The sequence below is a fragment of the Anastrepha obliqua genome, chromosome 6 (genome assembly GCF_027943255.1).
Source record: "Anastrepha obliqua isolate idAnaObli1 chromosome 6, idAnaObli1_1.0, whole genome shotgun sequence".
Lineage (NCBI taxonomy): Eukaryota > Metazoa > Arthropoda > Insecta > Diptera > Tephritidae > Anastrepha > Anastrepha obliqua.
The window spans coordinates 27,423,682-27,437,938 of record NC_072897.1 but is presented as its reverse complement, the minus strand read 5'-3'; the positions used below and the strand labels follow the sequence as shown (position 1 = coordinate 27,437,938).

General features: G+C 37.9%; 1 protein-coding gene across 1 annotated transcript in view; it reads left to right on the top strand.

The window, feature by feature from the left end:
• LOC129250861 (tau-tubulin kinase homolog Asator-like) overlaps positions 1-14,257 on the top strand; it is a 188,148-nt gene that overhangs the window by 143,644 nt on the left and 30,247 nt on the right. The window contains exon 4 of the mRNA XM_054890467.1: positions 2,077-2,769. Coding sequence (XP_054746442.1) covers positions 2,077-2,769 — 693 coding nt within the window. The remainder of the gene's footprint in view (positions 1-2,076; positions 2,770-14,257) is intronic.

Genomic DNA, 14,257 nt, shown 5'->3' with positions numbered 1-14,257 from the left:
CTTGCTTCATCAGGTTGGACTTGCTGTCAAATCGGTCACAAACTTTGACCGCGGCCTTGTACCGAGCTTTGGCCTTCAGCTTCTACTTATCGGGCTTGATCCTTGGCCTGTTCTTGATATCAGTTGTCAACATTTTTAACTTCCGTCTAGAGTTGTACCGATTTATTTATTAATGCCTTCGACTTCTTCAAATATTTTGCTGCAGATGCACGTGATATTTTTGGACTTTAGGGATGTGTTCAAAGGAATAATGCTTCAAAGCGGTTTTTTTACTCCTGACTCATTTTGGTAAATACAACGTATGATTTCTAAATCTCTCACAAAACTCGGTTTCGCGGAATTTATCGAGGACACCAACGTCCTTCCCACTCCAACATAGTATGTGTTGCTGTGCGTACAGTCAGCAACATGATCACTGCTTAAGCGACTCGCTTCACACCTGGTAGATTGGCACATTATAGTTCCCTATAAGCTTCTTCCTCTTCTGTTGTCCCCTTTCCCGCAATGGTGATTTTCGGTGAACTATACTTATCAACCAGTATAAAATCTATCCGAAAGTATATACTGCTGAATCGGAGTTTAGCTCTCCACACATTGTCCATTTCTTAAATTATGGCATACTTAATTTTTTCCTCACGAGTGTAGAATCCGGAAAGTATTCTAGGAGGACGGCCGGTCTGATGCTCAATGAGCGTAGCACCTTTCAAGCCCCAACCCAACGTCAAGCAGACCGACTTCGATGGAGATAGAGCTACTGTACTTTTGAACAATGACATATCTAAATTTAATATTAGATAACCGATTATAATTCAAACCTCCACAATAACTTAACAGTCACACCATTCCTCGATCACGATTCGACCAAGAAACTTACTACATCTAAAGTCGTAGACTTTACTTTCGAAGTATGATACATATGCTGCCAGCGCAAAACCGAGCACGAGTTGTATATTACGAAATTTCCTCTTTCAGAGACTGTTACAATTCTTTACAGCAAGATACCATCTTTACCATACTTCATGCGAATCTTCTATTATTCGAAATAGTGCTGGAGGTCTTATTCTGTCAGCTCCTTCAGCATGTGTGCCACTTTTCCTTGTACAGCTGCAACAGATTATTGCTTTTAATGCAGATTTCAGGAGGGTCCAATACTAGGATGGTGCCTTTAATATTTCCGTTACTTAACCGCTCATATCCTATTTGGTGCGGTGAGTTGGGTGATATATCTATGATACTGATAACACAGGCCTGCGAAATTTAACTTTTTTCAGTATCTATAATGGCTGTACTTGTTTCTTGTAGTTTTTTATGCGCTGAAAACGAATCTGACCTTCAAAATGCTCCATCACGTCAGGATTTTTGGTAAATGACGCCTAAAAGGTCAAAAAATGGCCATTTTAGCCATTTTTGATCATTTTTTTTTGGGATAGAAATTTTTTTTTTCAATTTTCGACGAAAAGGTCGCATAGTACAACTCTATAGCTTTAAAACCCATTTTTTTAAATTATTGTACGATTTTTTAAAAAAAAAGTTATGACATTTTGAAATTAACAGTTTCAGTTACGCCAATAGACGTTATACCCAACGTATACGTAACTGAAACTGTTAATTTCAAAATGTCATAACTTTTTTTTTTAAAAATCGTACAATAATTTAAAAAAATGGGTTTTAAAGCTAAAGAGTTATACTATGCGACCTTTTCGTCGAAAATTGAAAAAAAAAATTTTCTATCCCAAAAAAAATTATCAAAAAAGGCTAAAATGGCCATTTTTTGACCTTTTAGGCTTCATTTACCAAAAATCCTGACGTGATGGAGCATTTTGAAGGTCAGATTCGTTTTCAGCGCATAAAAAACTACAAGAAACAAGTACAGCCATTCTAGAAACTCACCCTCGCAGGACTGTGTAATTATATATTATTCAATAAAATTATAACAATAAGATCTGCAAGCATGCTCACCGAAATCTTTTCGTATAGCGTTTGAAATATGCTTTGAACCTTAAAATGCTTGTGTCACTGTGTATTTATTTTCCTGTTAACTGTAATTGTCTTTTTTTTCTCTTTCTTTTCGTTAAGAAAATTCGCACGCTGAGGAATCTTCATATTACGATGCATTAGGTGCAGCAGTTACAATGGGAAAAGACACTACAGTTGTTAATACTGTGGCACCTGTAAATGACGAGGATGCTTGCTCTGATGAAAAGGAGGTGTCACCACTGCAACGAAATCAAACGTTTCAGCGTAGCACGAAAACTACACCTTTAGATACTCCTATAATGTCCAAAGCAAAATCCAATCGAAATGATATTAGTGTTGCTGAACAGGGAGAAGAATTAAGCGTCTTTATTGTGCCACAAACCTGTGATTACATCAATGGCAAAACCGAAGTTGAAAGGATATCGACTGTGGTCAGGTCAAACGAAATCTCGGTCAGTGATACTGAGGCTTGCGGGGGAAGTCGTGCTGGTTTCGGCGATGGAATTTATGTAGATGGTGCATCTAGTGCTTTAAGCAATATAGTCCCAGGTTTTGTTGGCGTATTGGCAAGTAAAATACCAATTCTGAACTCTCGTCAATCAAAATGTGCTTCTTGGTCTGGTTCGGACATGACACTACAGATGATAGGATCAACACCATGCCCGGCGGCAAATCATCAAGCGCAGGCGAAAAGTAACAAAAGAAATCTAAACAACAATACAAAAAAATCGATTGAAGATGTTAGTGTTGTTAGTATATTTCAAACCCCAAATATGACGGACTTAACACCAGGTTTGTCAAGTACCAACAGTTAGTGAATTACGTATGTTATATGTCTTTGTTAAAATCATGAAACTTAAGGAGCGTAATCAAATACTATATTTATATTAGATGAAGTAAACAGTTCTCACCTTTTTTTGGCTTTTTGCGGCAATAAAATTAATATATTATCTGTAGTTATGAGTATAACAACCTTTATGCAAATGTTTTCAAGTAAATATTATAGCTCTAACTAATATTCAATTCCTGGATAGTGAAGTAATCGAACATACCGGTCCGGCTTGACGGTTTTCATGATTTTATCAACATTTTCGACTTTTGGCCTACCAGAACAGAATTATTCGAATTACATTCGATGCTGTGTTGGATCCATAAACTACAAAATTTTGTCATCTTGGCCGGAGTGCTACTAAAGAATGTATCGAATTTTCTCTTTTTTACATTTATTTTGGAACGTTGTGACACACAACTGGCAAATGCAAAAATGTCTATAAACTTCATGCGCAATAACTTCTTTAAGTCGCCATATATTATCACCCTGCAATGCATACATCGTCAGATACAGCTTAATCAAACATCTAGCGACCGATCTACTGAATCAGATTAGACTGAATTGCAAACATAAATAATATTCGAAACTGATGTTTCCTTTTATTCAAATTAGCTTAGACGGAGCTATGTTTATATGGATCGGGGCTGTGATTAAAGAACAAATACGCTAATATTTTAATAAGTTATAAAATATTTTTTTGGGAAAAAATTCCAAAAATCGAGTAATACTTGCTTACCAGGGAATTATTATAGATCGTTCTTAGCTTGAGCTGCTTTCGATTCGATGTTTCTCCACTCGCTAAAGCTTTTTTGGGGGAACGCAATAAGAAGTTACTCAAGCAGAAGCGACCTTAAACAAGTTTGTATATACAGTGGCTCAAACGCTTAATCGTACATACTCAGCTTTGTTTGAAAAAATTATATTTTATATTTATTTATAGTGTACTCAATTTAATTACTTGTAAAAAGATATATTTACATTCAACATGTTTGAACTGAGAAATAAAAATAAACAAAACCATAGAAATCATGTCTAAACGGATAATCAGAAGGCAGAACTAACAGCGGGGTTGTTAAGGCCGATTGATATCAATGTTATCGCAATATGCAAATAATTGTATGTATATGCAACAATATTGAACACAGGCTTAGGACATATTTGAACTATTTCTAAAGTAGAACGTGTGCTCTTAAAAATGTGGTGAAATGATTCCAAAAAAAACCATAGCCCCACGAAAGGGATATCATGGTAAAGCTATAAACTGTAGGTAGAACTCACTCTACAATCCAACGGAAAATTATAAATCGACCGGGTTCACTGCTTTGAAACTGCCTTCAGGGCGTCCGCTCAAGTTAACTGAAGGAGAAGAACGTAAATAAAGTACAACAAAACTTATTGCTTTCTAAAGAAAGTTGGCTATTGTAGCCATATTTCACGTAACAGCCCTTAGATCACCAATAAATAGACGAAAACCATTTGCTTCCGCCAAATAATACGTTAGTAAGACGCTTTGTAGAGACGTCTGGCGCATACAAGAATTAGAACTACTCCCGACGAATAGAATCTCGCCAAAGGATACATGATGTTGATGTCAAATTACCTATGAACAAGCTCTGTCATTTGAATATACTTAAATCGAAGCAGAGCATTATAGAACTATAAAACTAGACTTAGAGAACGGATTATTGCTCCAACACTATATAGTTTGTTTTTTTTTTACATAGATACCATCAACATAGGCGACATGCACGATTCATATTGTTCGCTAAAGGTACACCTCATTCGGGACCACGCACAGGCAGTATTATCTTACAAAACTCTACTTGCCAAATAGTACAACTACGTACTAAACCCTAACTGGTATAACATTTGATCGAATACCATTATTTGCATGAGCCGTTGTATTACCAGCATTATTATTACTTTTATTTTCACCAGTACTAGTTGGAGCAATTAAAATACTATTGACAAATCGAAATCTAAATATATATGTTTTTGATCCAGGTGGAGGAGAGGATCCAATCCTCCATAGCTTTAGTTTGCTCTGCGGTACCACCGTTTAAGCATTGCATCGCAGGACCAAGCTGGCCAATATGGCTCTTCATATATGTTTCTGTCTCTGTCTACTGTTCGTTACCTGTTTGTATATTTTCTTTACTGCGTTGCCATTCTTTCTTTCTCAGTTCCTGTAACACATTCGCGGACCATTCTCTCATCTTAACCCACAGCAACTTCGATTGCAGCAGACTTACAATGTTGCCAAAGGTGTCTCTATCTTTTATTATTTCTTCGATCGACTTTCTTTCAGATACGTATCTTGAGCAGAAGAAGAAAATATGTTCCAAGTTCTCACGACTAATACCGCAGAACGAGCAGTCTGCTGCGTCGCCGTGGCCGAGTCTTTGAAGATACTCTGTGTAGCATCCATGTCCCGTCAAGAATTGTGTAGGGTAGTAATTCGTGTCACCATGTCTTCTCTCAACACATGCCTTTCTCCTTTTGTCCCAGCGATTTTGCCACTCATTTATGCTTCTCTGTTTCTCGTCCTTGAGCTCTTCTGCCGTTAGTCGCCTGTTTAGGCTTTTGGCTTTGTCGAACACTCTACCCAGTTCGGAGGCCATTATATCTGGTGTCACGATACCCGATATGATACACACCTTCTTCGCGGATGTTTTTTGCACCATATGAGTGCTGCATACATGAGTGCAGATTGGGTAGCCAGGAGCGTTCTTCTGCTCTAAGTGGGACCACCAATGTTGGCCATAATCTTTGACAGCGCCGCCGTCACCATTTCTGCCTTTCCACACCTAAATAACGTAGTGTTTTGACGTCAACCCCATCAAAGTTTTGTGTGGTCGTTTCTAACTTTTCTGGAGAATCGTTTTGGCGACTATCGTCAACGCAATGTCGTCTGCGTATCCAATTATTTGCACTTCTCTCGGCATTGGAACTCGCAGTATCTCATCATATGGGACATTCCATAGGATGCCTGCAGTACTGCGCCCGTCACTGCATATCTCTTAGGACCTTCAACTGTATCGTATAGAACTACTCTTTCCGACAGATATTTGCTTATGACCCGTAGGAGGTATGCTGTCGTTTTTTTCTCCTTCAGAGCCTTGATGATATGGTGTCAGTATGCTGGCTGGCCGAAAGCATTACTAACATCCATGTCATGTCATCCTGTCGCCCTCAATAGCCATGCTTACAATGCTTGTTACCTTTCTGACGGCGTCGATGGTTGAACGACCTTTTCGGAAGCCGAACAAATGTTCGGATAGTTCATCCGGCACTTTCTCCAGAAGCTGCTCCAGGCACGTGCAGATTAATTTCTCCAAGATTTTACCAATGTATCTATCATGCAGAGTGGCCGATATGAACTTGGATCACCCGTTGGTTTATTTGGTTTCTGACGTAGTACTAGTCGTTGCTTCTTCCATACTTTCGGAAATATGCCTTCATTTATGCACTTGGTGAAGTATTCTGCAAACAGCTTTGCGTTGTGCTTGATAGTGACCTTCAGCGTTTTATTCGGGATGCCGTCAAATCCTGGTGTCTTAGCATTACCCAAACTCTCCGTTGCCAAAACCCATTCTACCTCCTTGATTATTACACTACTTCCTGCTACGAGGAACTGGATCGGGCTTGGTTGTACGTCTTGCTTCTTTTTATAGCTCTCGCGGAGCCTGTAGTGTTCTGCCAACCCATAACTCCTTTGGGAAAGGCGCCACGTTTTTTTGCATTCGAATGTATATCCACATCGTTGGTGCTAGTCGGGTTCTCCTTTCCACATCCCCACCTTCCAGCCCTTATTCTGCATTTTCCATGCGCAAAGTCCACCATAATGGCAAGGTGGTCACTGTCCGTGTAAAAATCACACACTTGCCAGCTTGCTGATCGTTCCAGGGCCCTGCTGGCGAAAGTGATGTCGGTTATTGATGCACGATCATTCATTCCTCCAGTGTTTAGCAGAAACGCATCAAGTAATGAGAATGCCTTAATCATGCATTGAAATCACCGGGAACCATGTTTGGCATGGTACCAAGAGCATTTTGCACAAACTCATCCAGATTCTCTTATTCTGCTTGCGTCAACTTCTGTGGCGCGTAACAACTGTAGAAATAGATGTCACATATTTTTGCTCGCTGCTACACTTTTCCTGTCCGAGATTCACGTTCCGGCGTTTAGGTTTTTATGCTGCTTGCTAACTAGCACCATATCCACCTTATTTTCATATACTCTTTGTTTTAGCAGCTCTTGCGCGGCTTCTGTCGTCTTCGTTTGTACACGCCCTCGCCAGGTGTGCATAGCATCTCTTCAGGTCAGGCTTTTCTCTTATTCGGCATACCACCCAGCCGAGATTGATTTTTGACTTATCAATCAGTAGCCTTGCATCCGGCGCTAGTAGACTTATCACCGCTGTTTGTGTGCCCGCATACGCCGCTCTAACACTTTTATTGTACTTTCACCAAATAGGTTAAGCTCGGTCACTTGCGATCGTATTGCCTCACCTGTGTCCTTTATGGTTCTGATTTCGTCTAGATCACAGATTTCCACGAATATTTCGGGGCCTCAGGGGTGCCTTATTTGCCACTTGACTGGGTTGTTTGGATGAGTGTCATCCAGTCATTTTCCGTTTCTTCCCCGGTTGTCTTCTTGGCAGTACTCTTTCCTTTGCCTCTCTTGCCCGCACTTGCTGCCACTTTGTGTTCTTCCTCGCGAATGATGTTGCTTTTCTTAGGTGGTGTATTTCTGCTCGGATGTTTGTCGTTGCGTGGTCTTCTCGGCGTTCCTCTGGTCACCGATACAGCCCGTGGCTAACACCTCGGCAGAAAATGCTCCTATATAGTGTTTTCTTTTTTTGTATGCGGACCTTGGAGGTGGAATCTTCTAAAGATACGTATGATCCGACTCATATGTGTGCCCGATTCACATGCGATATTCCCCGGCTCTTTCGAACTGAGTTTCGTAGTGCCTGCGGACTAAACCACCCCATCGCCTTGCTGTTCTGCTTTTTCCCCTCGGTATTATCAGTTAAGGGGAGGATGTGGTTATTCACTAATTTGTCTGCGTTCGTTGTCTCATAGTTTGTTAAAGAGTGCAGTAGTGAAGTTAAAAGTGATTAACTTGTGAATACTGTTTATAACTGAATATTTTCGTAAATTCTTACAATTTTTTTACTCATTCATTCAAATTTCTTAGTTAAATTAAATTTTTTAACCCAATTTCTTCAGACCAATACCCGTTCCTTATCATTTAAGTATTTTGTCTTAGGCATTTTAGAAAATCTGAAGAAATTACGTTAAAAAATTTAATTTAACTAAGAAATTTGAATGAATGTGTAAAAAAATTGTAAGAATTTACCAAAATATTCAGTTACAAACAATATTCACAAGTTAATCACTTTTAAATTCACTACTGCACTCTTTAACAAACTATGCGTTTATATGAATATGCAGCATTTTTAAGCACAATTTTAAATAGAGACCCGTTATTTTACAACAAAAAGCAATAGATAAGAAACAAATGCAACGATGGTTTACTGTTACCTTAACGAATAGTTTGGAAGAATATTTGTGGTTGTTATTGTTGTAATCTTAAAACAGTTCTAAAGTAAACGAAAAAAATGCAATGCGTTTAAACGAAAATGTACCACTATAGTACAGAGCCTTGAGGAACTCCTCCACTTACCTTATAGGTTTGGGGCCTACGTCTGTATCATACCATAGGGTTCTGTTATCAAAGTATGAATCAATTAGCTTTATCAGATAATTCGGCACATTCATACTCCGAAGTACCATCAGTATTTGGTCCCATTTGGCCGTATTGAACGCATTTTTATCGTCCAGAGTCACGACTGTGCAATATTTCTTGGTTCCTCCTAGCCATATTTTACCAGAGATAGCAGTTTTTGCTATTTCGCATACTTCTATTATTGCTCACATACTTCTATATAGTGTTTGTACCACACTATATGTGCTTATGCCAACACTATATAGTTCCCTCAAACAGCTGAATATATTTTCACAATCACCAGCTCTCAATCCCATTAAGAACCTGCGAGATTTATTCGAGCATAAGATTCGGCAGCATAACATAATAAGCGCGTGTTCACGTTGCGCCACAAACTCGAGTTTTGTGTTTATAAAAAAGGGTCAAGTGTTCTCGTTGGGGTGTTTAGGAAAATCAGAATTAAGTTTGAGATTTGATTGGTTGCTTTCTCTTTTTCGCAATCTGTTTTTATACCCTCTTGATCAAAAAAATACCAGTCTAACGGTTAGACGCGATAGAAGTGAAACCTTCCGTAAAACAAACTGAGAGAGAATGAGACGAAAGCAGCATTAGGAGCGAGATAATTATAGGTTCATTACATTGCTATAAAGTTCATATTTTATGTTCTTCATTTTATTATTATTCATCCTCAATGTTTTCAATTTCAACAAATGATACGAGTGGCTTATGATAGCTTAAATATGATACAAATGCTTTGGTTTCGATGTTGTCAACATATCTTTGAAATACCGCGTCAATTGTTGTTTATGATCGTGTTGTCGATTCAGTGCGATTGTTACACATTTTTAAATTGAATGTTGTATTGAGAAAGTGAATTAAAGAACCGCTGTGTCCAATGCAAAATTTACGTTAAAATCGCCACTTAAAATCATTGGAACTTTATCGTAATCTTTTCTAAGTATCCGCGATACTTCTGGTGTATACTTTATTAAATTTTCGTGAAGGAATTCCGTGATGCTATTTATTGATTGATTCGGTGAAATATAAATTGACACAATTAAAACTGTTTTTCTATTGCTCAATCTGGTTTCGCATGCACATATTTCTCCCACTTTAGAGAGCTGAACAGACGGTGATTCTAGTTGCTGTGCATTTAGATCTATCTGTGGAGTTACAATACGAGCACCGTCATTTTGATTGTGGTATATTGCAACACCGCCTGCAATTGCGGTAAATATTAAAAAATGAAAATATTTACGGATATAAAAATACGGACGCAATACAGCACACGCGGTTGCTATTATGAGCGTCGTAACGCGTATATTACACAGACGTACTAACATACACACAAACATTCGTAGGACGCTTGGTCTAAGCAAGTATTAGGTAGTGTTGTATAGGTATACATAATGCCTTCTCGCTCACCGTGGATCCGTAATACGCAGGTGCGCACACATACGTACTAGCATACATACAAACATACATACGTACGACGCTTGAACTAAACACCGAAGCAAGTAATAGGCAGTGTAGTATACATACTACAATACTCACTATACTAGCGTGGCTCAGCAGTACGCAGCCACATACATATACATATATCAACATATAACGCTTCGTAGTGTCGCTTTTTCGTTTCATCGAGTCTCAAATCACTCCCAATGATTCTAAAGAAATTTTCACTTCAAAAGTTCCCGGAATATATTTAGAAAATTCAAAATACAAGTTTATTCGTCAAAAGCAATATTATCGCCTACTGCAACGAACTTATGCCAACGTTTGATTCAACTCTCGAAACATTTCTGGAACTCTATTTTCGGTATAGCCATCAGAGTCGTCTTTGATATTTTAATTATTTGCTTGCGGCATTCCCGTAGTAATTTTTTCACTCGATCAAACAGAGAAAAATCGTAAGGAGCCTTATCAGGTGAATTTTTATTCAAAAGTCACGGATAACGATGGCATTGTTTGACGGGACGTTATCATGGTGCAATATCCACAAGTTGTTATCCCACAAATCCTTTCTTTTTTGGTGAATTGCTTCACGTAAATGTCTCATAACACCAAAACAGCCCTTAAATTCGTGCTTTTGGGGCAACGTGGATGTACTACTAGTTTATGGTTGTGAAATCTTGTACTTAAGGACTTCAAATTTACACATATTTTTTTTCATTCATTTAATAAAGAAATGCAATGTACGTTAATATTTTCTGGCTAGATATATATATTTACACGAAATAGCGATAGTATAATTTTACGTATTGTGAATACATATTTTCATGTGAATACGAGTATATATTATACGTATTATAAAAAAACGTAATTGCTTGAGAGTTTAGTCATCTGTTCTCCACTTCTATATTTCTTGTTTTTTTCGCAAATGGCAAAGTGGAGCCGAATCGAGAGCAACTTTTATTATCAAGCCATATACAAATTTATGGCTAGGATTCCTTGCGATGGCCCGTTTGCTTTTTTGTGTGAAATATTAGAAATTTTCCGAAGAAACTCAAAACAAATGTTGGTTTAGTGTTTATTTTGCTACAGCTAGCACCAGCACTATTTAGTTAGTAATAGTTTTTAAGTTATTTCTTTGTAAATTTTCTCTTTTACCTTCACCAAATTATTTTAATCATTTTGACAACTCTGTAACATTCACTTTTCAAACAGCTTTTATTTATATACATATTAGGCCGGGTCGATTTGTGGGGAGGCAAAAAAATCGCCCATTGCTCTGTGAAAATCATATTCTAGGGATCAAAATAAGAAACTTTGCCGAAGGAACCATACCTCTAAAACGAATTCTGATGTCCCCCAATTTGGGTCGAACTTTTAGTGTCTTTTGTGGGGAGGCAAAAAAATCGCCTATTGCTCTGTGAAAATCATATTCTAGGGATCAAAATAAGAAACTTTGCCGAAGGAACCATACCTCTAAAACGAATTCTGATGTCCCCTAATTTGGGTCGAACTTTTTAGTTTCTTTTCTCATGTAAAGGCCAAAAATGGTGATATTTTGAAATGATTGTATGGGGAACCCCCCAGGGGAGTTCCAGGGGGTGTGCGACCGGCATAAGTGGATCGGCCGTCCAAAGTTAGTGGGGGTCGGTCATACATTTGGACTCGATTGGAGCACTCTAAATGGGTCAAAGTGAGATTTTTCATTCGACCCAAATTGGGGAACAACAGAATTCGTTTTAGAGGTATGGTTCTTTCGGTAAAGTTTCTTATTTTGATCCCTAGAATACGATTTTCACAGAGCAATGAGCGATTTTTAAATCGACCCGCCCTAATACATATACTATAAATTAACAATTTAAATTATACATATAATATATAAATAACAAAACTCCTGACGTGCCAGCCGAGTTAACAATAACTGGAAAGCATGGCTGAAATGGAGTCCAGCCAGATGCCAAAAACAAAAAAAAAAAAAAGAAACAAATTGAATACGAATGAAAACAAAGTAACATAGGAAAATGATTTCTTTTATGTTAGAATAATGAGGCTTACGACCTCTAAAATGTATATATTGAGTTTATATATTAAGAGTGATCAGATGGCGATGTACTTTTTCCAAAAGGGTTTTTTGACGGATCAAACGTGAGTACTGTCAAACTAATATAAATACATTTTACTTACAGTATTCATTGACATTTCATTTTGAAAACACTTACGCCTCCACAACGGTTACAAATCGTACAATTGTATTACGAACATCGACGTTCCATCAAACTTATGGTGTTCAGCGATGAGGCCCATTTTTAACTTACTGGCTACATGAATAAGTAAAATTGCCATATTTGGGCTGAAGAGCAACCCAATGCCATTCAAAAACAGCCATTGCATCTATTGAAAACAACCGTTTGGCCCATATTTCTTCAAAGAGGCTGGCGCTGATTTAACAATGAATGGCGAAGACTATCTATCGCGCGATGATAAACCACTTTTTGATGCCGGAAATTCAAGTCCGTGATCTCGACAACATATGGTTCCAACAAGACCGCGCTACTTGCCATACAGTCCGTGAAATAATGGATTTACTATCAGATTGTTTAATAAGTTTTGCGGTTCGATAAGAGAGGGCATTGCTCCTAGTTTAATTTGTTTTTGTTATGTTACACTCTTCATATAAACGTATGTGAAGTTTCATTTCAATCTGTAAATTTATTCTTTGATTACAAGCCATTTCGGTACTAATGTGTCACAGTATTTTCTACAATGCAAAAAATCAAGTATCGTGCGGTCTTTTCGCCATCAATTAGTACAATAGAAAGATGGGTTGCTGAATTTAAACGTGAAGGTTGGAAGACAATCCACGTCAAGGATATTTAAAAACAGCAACAACACCAGAAATCGTAAGAAAAATACAGGATATCGTATTGAAAAATGGTCAACTGACTGAAGAGATTTTGTAGAAGCCAATCTCTTTGGGCAGTGTAAGAAATATTTTGGCTGAAGTATTGGGTTTCAGAAAGCTGTGTGCACAGTGAGTGCCGCATTCGCTAACAGTGGAACAAAAACACATTGGAATGCGACTTTCATGCAACATTTTGAGCGTTTTCGAAAGGATAAAGTGGATTTGTGCGTGGATTCATCACTATGGATGAGATTTGGGTCTATCACCATGATCGTAAATCAAAACAAGATGCTTAAGAGTGACGTGAACCTGGTTCTTCGGCTCTGAAACGAGTTCGTGTCCAGAAATCGGCCAAGAAAGTGTTTGTTAGGATGCGAAAGGAATTTAGTTTGTGGATTACTTGCAAACTGGTAAAACAATAAATTTCTGAATATTATTGTTACCTTTTGGATCAAGGAAAGTGAAAAATTTGTGAAAAAAGACGCAGTTTACAAAAGAAAAAAATATTTTTCATCAGGACAATGCACCGTGTTACGAGAGCATTTTGACAATAGCAAAATCCATGTATTAAAGTTCGTATTGTTAGAGCATCCACCGTATTCACCAGATGTGTCCCCTAACGACTTCCATCTGTTTTCCGACCTAAATAAATTTAAGCGTGGAAAGCGTTTTTCATCAGATGATGAGGTCATAAGAGCTGTGGAAGCGTATTTTGCAACCCTTCCAGTTTCTCACTTCAGGGAGGGAATTAATATATTGGAATCTCATTGGAACAAGTGTATTGATGCTCAGGGAGACTGTACTGAATAACAAAGTTCATTTTAAACCACAAAATTGTGTTTTTCTTAACGTACCGCAAACCTTATTGAACAACCTAGTACGTCGTCGTTTAGCAATTTACCTTTTGTTTCGGACCAGTGGATTGATCACTAAAGTCTTGTGATATCACACTTTTGGACCTCTTTTTTGTGGCGGAATGTTAAGTATAAATATTTGTTAATAAACCCGCTTCGATTAAGGAATTGGAAGCCAACATTACTAAAGTTATTTACGAGATACCGAAGTCCTCCAGAGATTCATTCAAAATTGGTATTTACGGATGACCGAATTACGGCGCAGTTGCGGTCAACATTTGAAAGGGATTATCTTTAAAAAATAAATGTCACGAATGGTTATACACAAAAATAATAAAGATTAGGAAAATCACTTTGCAATGATTGCAAGTGAGATTTACGAATTGCTGAAAAAATTAATATTTTGAGAATGTTTGTTTACCGCGCGATCAATCGTTTGTCCCAAAGAAAGTCTGTCTGAAATGACAGACAGAAAAGAACCATGGCCAGTACAGCCATAAAAGCCGT